The sequence below is a fragment of the Musca vetustissima genome, unplaced genomic scaffold, assembly GCF_032173495.1.
Source record: "Musca vetustissima isolate MV318-11 ecotype Yass unplaced genomic scaffold, APGP_CSIRO_Mvet_v1 utg2577, whole genome shotgun sequence".
NCBI lineage: Eukaryota > Metazoa > Arthropoda > Insecta > Diptera > Muscidae > Musca > Musca vetustissima.
The window spans coordinates 111,789-120,061 of NW_026888763.1; the positions used below are offsets into that span (position 1 = coordinate 111,789).

An 8,273-nucleotide genomic window follows, 5' to 3' on the forward strand; every position below is an offset into this window, starting at 1 on the left:
ACTTCCACCCTGACAACAAAATTAAATTATCGTGCAATTTTTGTTGTTGTTTGTTTCTGTTCGACTGTCAACATCACTAACAACCGTCAAAGTTCACAGTTGTTGTTGTGTTTTTTGGTTAATCGTGTTGTAAACGCCACGCCTAAGCCTCGGATGGTGTTTCTAAAAATCTATTTAAAAAATCCACGCCTAAGCCTCTAAAAATCTATTTAAAAATCCGCGTCTAAGCCTCACTTGGTGGCTCTAAAAATCTATTTAAAAAATTCACGTCTAAGCCCCAGATGGCGGCTATAAAGATCTTTTTAAAAAAATCACGTCTAAGGCTAAGATTGAGGCTCTAAAAATTGATTTAAAAAATCCACGCCTTAGCCTCAGATGGTGGCTCTAAAAATCTACGCCTAAGCCTCATATGGTGGCTCTAAAAATCTATTTAAGGCTCAAAAAAAAAATCCTAAGGCCCATTTTCGAAAAAAAAAACTTCTACCCTGACAACAAAATTAAATTATCGTGCAATTTTTGTTGTTGTTTGTTTCTGTTCGACTGTCAACATCATTAACAACCGTCAAAGTTCACAGGTGTTGTTGTTGTCTTTTTGGTTAATCGTGTTGTAAACGTTTTGTAAAACAACAACACCATCATCCTCGCCATTTCGGTCCCCAAAAATATCGGTGTTGGCGACGGTGGTTAGGTGCAAATTTAAATAAATTTATTACCTTGCTACAGAGTCATTGAGATAAAGATCTACAACTGACGTTTGCAGCCGTTGTCTTGTTAAGCGAGGAAAAATCGGCATAATTAATGTTAACATCGGCGATGATTCGTGTAAATACGCCAACGACCGGTACAACTAATTATTACATTCGAAACTTCGAAGCGAGTGCAGCGCAGAATGAACGACAGATCAAGTGTAGTTGAATTTAATTTTTTGTTTTTTGTTGTTGCAGTACTCCTCACCCCTTGGTATTTTAAGTCATTTGCATGTTCAAAACTATATGTACACTCTTATTTAAAGTCATGTCTATTGAATGCTAGTGAGCTTGGATTCGATAAGAAGCAAACGCTTCGTACAGGGTGTTGCCACATGAAATTTTCAAATAGGCTGGGATTTTTTAAAAATATTTTTTCTAGTACCCAGGATTTTTAAAAATATTTTTTAGGTAGCTACAATATTTTTTAAAAATCATTCTGGTGTGGCACCATTGCCATCATTTTTCTATTAGTAGGTGGCACTCATTCTCTGGCTTTGGTTGTGTTCCCTTGTCATTCCCGCCCACTTCTTTACGACTTAGACACGAATTAAAGTCAAAGTGCATTTTGTGAGCGTGGCACCATTCCGACGGCAGTATTGCGCCGTCGTATTTGCATTGCCATAACGGCGTTGAGCTTAGATACGATGTGGTTGGTGGCGGTGTTGGCGTTGATGGGTTGTTGGCGTAGATCATTGTTTGCCGTTGTGTAAAACCAATTAAAATCAGGGTTTTGCTTTTCTGGTCGGAACGGAGAAAAAAATGCTGTTTGGCATTTTTTTTGCTGACATGCCATTACAAGCCATTTAGAGATGAAATATTTTGTTTTTTGCATTTTGTGTGTGTTAATAAACAATTTTCAACATTAAGCGTGCTGTGCATGTTTAATTAAGATTGTTTTCCATTGATTTGACCGTTTATTAATTAAAACATTGAAGAAAATTGGCTGCGGAATGGTGGCCGCCGCCTAATAAATTTGTGGTGCCATAAAAAGCGAAACCAAAGGAATTTGCCGCCACTTTTTTAGGTGGGCGTTGAATGCTAAAGTGATTTTTATGTTGGCAAGGAGGTCCCCAACTCAAAATTTGCCAATTTTTCATAAAAAGTGAAAATATTGAAACGAATGTCCAAATTTAAGTTAAATAGGTAAGAAAACGAATTTCAAGCCTTCCTCCCAAATATTTTATACTGCTTTCGAAAACAAATCAAAAAATCTTAATGCCATTTTTTACTTCGACTAACATTTTTTTCGAGTGTACAATGTTACCTCACCTCCCAGTCATTGGATATTTTTACAGTAGTTTTTTTCTCCTCTTCCTTGTATTCCTCATTCTTTGAATTTTCTCTGTTGCAGCAGCTACCTGTCAATTGTATTTGACATTTTTCACACCATAATCGACGAAGATCGAAGAAGAACTCAGACAAACTGTCTGAGATTTGAAAATGTGAAATAAGGGGAAAATGTCGCGCATCGGTTTCTTTAACACTGACATTGACACTTGTTTGTGCTGTTGTTTTTTTCTTGATTAACATTGTTGACATTTTATTAATATTGACATTACTTCTAAGGAAGGACGGAAGGAAGTGAGGTTCAACGTTGATCGGGATATTTTTAGAAATATTCGTTGAGCCACCATCTGAGACTTAGGCGTGGTTTGTTTAATAGATTTGTAGGGCCAACATCTGAGACTTTGGCGTGGATTTTTTAAATAGATTTTTACAGCCTTCATCTGAGGCTTAGGCGTGGATTTTTTAAATAGATTTTTAGAGCCAACATCTGAGGCTTAGGCGTGGATTTTTTAAATAGATTTTTAGAGCCAACATCTGAGGCTTAGGCGTGGATTTTTTAAATAGATTTTTAGAGCCAACATCTGAGGCTTAGGCGTGGATTTTTTAAATAGATTTTTAGAGCCAACATCTGAGGCTTAGGCGTGGATTTTTTAAATAGATTTTTAGAGCCAACATCTGAGGCTTAGGCGTGGATTTTTTAAATAGATTTTTAGAGCCAACATCTGAGGCTTAGGCGTGAATTTTTCATATAGATTAGGCGTTTCGCCTGTCATTATCGCATTTATTAAATAAATTAATTCATTACCCAATAATCATGTCATTGCTCGAACACCTTTTGCCTTTACCTGCTGTTTCGAGCAGATCGCTATCACCTAATATTATCCAAATATGGCATCGCAATAACAATACTAATAATGGCAATGATGAGTTGAGAATATTTATAACCAATTTTTATATGAAATGACAATTCGTTGAATATAAATTATTTAAATCGTGTCAAGTGTGGTCCATTGTTTGAACACCAATTTTGAACCAGTTTTGAAAATTCTAACCAAAACAACACAAACCTACCACCAACTGACCGCCGAACGAACGACCATATAAAAGTGTTGCCATCGAAGAGGAGTGTGGCCGTTTTGGCTAGAATCTCCATATGTGGCAAATGGCGACTAACTACTGGCAAATAAAAATTTGTCGCAAACCAATATTTTTGTTGTTATTCTATTTCAAATGAGATAAGCGATCTTTACAATCATTTTGTAATTAAGACGGGAAATAAATCAATTTTTGTTGAGGCATGCATGTGGGCTTTTTTAGAGATTATTTGCATGAAGCTGAGGAAGACTTGTTGAGTTATTGGAATTTAATCGTGGTAGATGACAATTAAGATAGGGGAAAATTACACTTTTAGAGCCTGACAGAAGGCGTAGATTTTGTATAGACAATTCTCCAAGTACTAACAAGAGCGGAATTTTAAAGAATATTACATTTTTAAATTATTTTTTAATCGACCTACATAAGGCGCGGATTTCTTAAAAATATTTGTTCAAGGCCTTACATAAGGCGTAGATTTTTTAAAGAATATTTTTTCAAGGGCTTTCACAAGGCGTAGATTTTTAAAGAATATTTTTTCAAGGCCTTTCACAAGCCGTAGCTTTTAAAAAAATTATTTTTCAATGCCCCTGAAGGCGTAGATTTTTTTAAGAATATTTTTTTCAATGCCCCTGAAGGCGTAGATTTTTTTAAGAATATTTTTTTCAATGCCCCTGAAGGCGTAGATTTTTTTAAGAATATTTTTTTCAATGCCCCTGAGAATATTTTTTCAGACATCCACAGATGTCGTGGATTTTTTAAAGAATATTTTTTCAGACATCCACAGAAGGCGTGGATTTTTTAAAGAATATTTTTTCATACATCCACAGAAGGCGTGGATTTTTAAAGAATATTTTTTCAGACATCCACAGAAGGCGTGGATTTTTAATGAATATTTTTTCAGACATCCACAGAAGGCGTGGATTTTTAAAGAATATTTTCAGGGTCTACAAAAATCCTGGATTTTTTAAAGAATATTTTCAGGGTCTACAAAAATCCTGGATTTTTTAAAGAATATTTTCAGGGTCTACAAAAATCCTGGATTTTTTAAAGAATATTTTTTCAGGCGGATTCACAGAAGGCGTGGATTTTTTAAAGAATATTTTTTCAACGATACACAGAAGGCGTGGATTTTTTAAAGAATATTTTTTCAACGATACACAGAAAGCGTGGATTTTTTAAAGAATATTTTTTTCAATGATACACAGAAGGCGTGGATTTTTTATAATAATATTTTTATTATTTTTTATCTAAATATATTATGCAAAAATTTATTCAGTTTTTGAAATCCGTTTTTGAACTCCTCCCATCATCTTCATGCCTTTTAATTTCCAGAAAAAAAGAGGTGGTTATGCGTTTTGTTCGGCCATCATAAATTATAATTTTCCTAAACTATTTTTGTTCCGCATATTCTTCCCCACCTTATGTCTTCATCAGCGTAAAATAGGAATAAAAATCATTCAGAAAAAAATTGCCCGTACTCTGAATGCGTTCAGCAAATTGGAACTATTAAAGCTAATGATTTTTTTATGCAGATTGGGAGCTGAAGAAAAAAAACTTCCGTAACTTTACCCTCCCAAAAAATTTATGAATTCATAAAACAACTCACACACGCATGCACATACCACACAATAATGGAGACGTTTGGTAGTCATTTGCGGAACCAAACGCAGAAAAAAAAAGAAACTCAAGAGATGAATGGCATGCATTTGTGGTTTCGTAGTTCTTTTGACCACAAATGGCCTCAGATGAATGAATGCATCGGCGAGTGTTTTATCTAAGTGTGCGTGCATGTGTGTCTGTGTGTTATTATGCAAAATCTACGCATATTTTTCTTTTTTGCTTAACTATAATTAAAATTTATATACAGACAAAAAAGAATATTCACATAATCAGATTAAAATTCTGCATACTTCGAAGAGGATTGGTGTTGCAACAGCAATCTTGGAGGAGGCAGCTTAGAGGCAGCATTAGTTTAGGTTCTTAGGCAACGTGTTGGCGTTCAGAAGCTTATTCGATGTTAATGATACGTTAGATGTAAACTGACTTTTAACCAGCATATCCGGAAGGCATAATTAAGGCCAGCATTTTCAATTTTCTTAGAAAAAGGGGTGCTTCATAATTATTATCTTCATATCGTGCTTCCGACACTTATTTGAATGAAAAGGTAATTTAAAAAATTTTGTGATTGAATAAAAGATGCATCGGCAGATAAGCTTTAGAAACTTCCCTTTGGGGGCATATTACAAATAAATGGCCCTTCTATAAAAAGAAAATCTCTTTAGAGGTCCTTAAAATGTATGTATAGACAGATATCCTTTTGAGAGGTAGACATTTTGAGTGCTATATTAAAGAGGTCTCCTATTTGTAGAATATCTCTCCAAGGCAATTATATTTTCAGAAAATCCCCCAAAGATCATTCATAGATTTTTATTTCCCCCTCGCCTTTCCAAAATTGTTTGCTGGGTTATTATTAAATTTCCGTCTTCTTTGATATTTTAATTTATTTTTCTTTTTATTTATTTATTTTTTTTTTTGTTGCAGCATTCCAACAATTTAGAATTATTTTTTTCCTAATTAAATTCTAAATTCCCAAATGCAACAAATCTCAAAACTGCAATCTATTATTATTATTGTTATGATTTCTATTATTTATAAACAAACAATCACACAAATAAACAAAATAAATTGCATTTGAATGTGATTTTGTTGTCGTGGTTGTTGTTGCTGCAATTCTCTATATTTGCTTCCCATTCGTAATCACTCAATTAATTAAAATTTTATAATGCTTAGCCTTAAATGGTGTGTGGGACTGGTCGATCTTTCGAACTAGAAGAAGAAAAAAAAGACGACGATGGTGAAGATCGTCATTTATTCTTGCCATATTTGTATGGTTGATTAATTTTTATTGAATGGAACAGTGGGGGAATAATTTCATTGAAAAAATATTCTTTAAAAAATCCACGCCTTGTGTAGGTCCCTGAAAAAATATTCTTTAAAAAATCCACGCCTTGTGTAGGTCCCTGAAAAAATATTCTTTAAAAAATCCACGCCTTGTATAGACCCCTGAAAAAATATTCTTTAAAAAATCCACGCCTTGTATAGACCCCTGAAAAATATTCTTTAAAAAATCCACGCCTTGTGTAGGTCCCTAAAAAAATATTCTTTAAAAAATCCACGCCTTGTGTAGGTCCCTAAAAAAATATTCTTTAAAAAATCCACGCCTTGTGTAGGTCCCTAAAAAAATATTCTTTAAAAAATCCACGCCTTGTGTAGGTCCCTAAAAAAATATTCTTTAAAAAATCCACGCCTTGTGTAGGTCCCTAAAAAAATATTCTTTAAAAAATCCACGCCTTGTGTAGGTCCCTAAAAAAATATTCTTTAAAAAATCCACGCCTTGTGTAGGTCCCTAAAAAAATATTCTTTAAAAAATCCACGCCTTGTGTAGGTCCCTAAAAAAATATTCTTTAAAAAATCCACGCCTTGTGTAGGTCCCTAAAAAAATATTCTTTAAAAAATCCACGCCTTGTGTAGGTCCCTAAAAAAATATTCTTTAAAAAATCCACGCCTTGTGTAGGTCCCTAAAAAAATATTCTTTAAAAAATCCACGCCTTGTGTAGGTCCCTAAAAAAATATTCTTTAAAAAATCCACGCCTTGTGTAGGTCCCTAAAAAAATATTCTTTAAAAAATCCACGCCTTGTGTAGGTCCCTAAAAAAATATTCTTTAAAAAATCCACGCCTTGTGTAGGTCCCTAAAAAAATATTCTTTAAAAAATCCACGCCTTGTGTAGGTCCCTAAAAAAATATTCTTTAAAAAATCCACGCCTTGTGTAGGTCCCTAAAAAAATATTCTTTAAAAAATCCACGCCTTGTGTAGGTCCCTAAAAAAATATTCTTTAAAAAATCCACGCCTTGTGTAGGTCCCTAAAAAAATATTCTTTAAACAATCCACGCCTTGTGTAGGTCCCTAAAAAATATTCTTTAAAAAATCCACGCCTTGTGTAGGTCCCTAAAAAATATTCTTTAAAAACTCCTCGCCTTGTGTAGGTCCCTAAAAAAATATTCTTTAAAAACTCCTCGCCTTGTGTAGGTCCCTGAAGAAATATTCTTTAAAAAATCCACGCCTTGTGTAGGTCCCTGAAAAAATATTCTTTAAAAAATCCACGCCTTGTGTAGGTCCCTGAAAAAATATTCTTTAAAAAATCCACGCCTTGTGTAGGTCCCTGAAAAAATATTCTTTAAAAAATCCACGCCTTGTGTAGGTCCCTAAAAAAATATTCTTTAAAAAATCCACGCCTTGTGTAGGTCCCTGAAAAAATATTCTTTAAAAACTCCTCGCCTTGTGTAGGTCCCTAAAAAAATATTCTTTAAAAAATCCACGCCTTGTGTAGGTCCCTAAAAAAATATTCTTTAAAAAATCCACGCCTTGTGTAGGTCCCTAAAAAAATATTCTTTAAAAAATCCACGCCTTGTGTAGGTCCCTGAAAAAAATATTCTTTAAAAAATCCACGCCTTGTGTAGGTCCCTGAAAAAATATTCTTTAAAAAATCCACGCCTTGTGTAGGTCCCTGAAAAAATATTCTTTAAAAAATCCACGCCTTGTGTAGGTCCCTAAAAAAAATATTCTTTAAAAAATCCACGCCTTGTGTAGGTCCCTGAAAAAATATTCTTTAAAAAATCCACGCCTTGTGTAGGTCCCTGAAAAAATATTCTTTAAAAAATCCACGCCTTGTGTAGGTCCCTGAAAAAATATTCTTTAAAAAATCCACGCCTTGTGTAGGTCCCTGAAAAAAAAAATATTCTTTAAAAAATCCACGCCTTGTGTAGGTCCCTAAAAAAATATTCTTTAAAAAATCCACGCCTTGTGTAGGTCCCTGAAAAAATATTCTTTAAAAAATCCACGCCTTGTGTAGGTCCCTGAAAAAATATTCTTTAAAAAATCCACGCCTTGTGTAGGTAGGTCCCTGTAAAAAATATTCTTTAAAAAATCCACGCCTTGTGTAGGTCCCTGAAAAAATATTCTTTAAAAAATCCACGCCTTGTGTAGGTCCCTGAAAAAATATTCTTTAAAAAATCCACGCCTTGTGTAGGTCCCTGAAAAAATATTCTTTAAAAAATCCACGCCTTGTGTAGGTCCCTGAAAA

General features: G+C 34.0%; 1 protein-coding gene across 1 annotated transcript in view; it reads right to left on the reverse strand.

Annotated features, from left to right (window-relative positions):
* The window catches only part of LOC133336595 (protein split ends-like), a 93,805-nt gene extending 92,363 nt beyond the window's left edge, over window positions 1–1,442 (reverse strand). The window contains exon 1 of the mRNA XM_061544876.1: window positions 1,275–1,442. Within this exon, the coding sequence (XP_061400860.1) occupies window positions 1,275–1,442 (168 nt within the window). The remainder of the gene's footprint in view (window positions 1–1,274) is intronic.
* Between the last annotated feature and the right edge of the window lie 6,831 nt (window positions 1,443–8,273).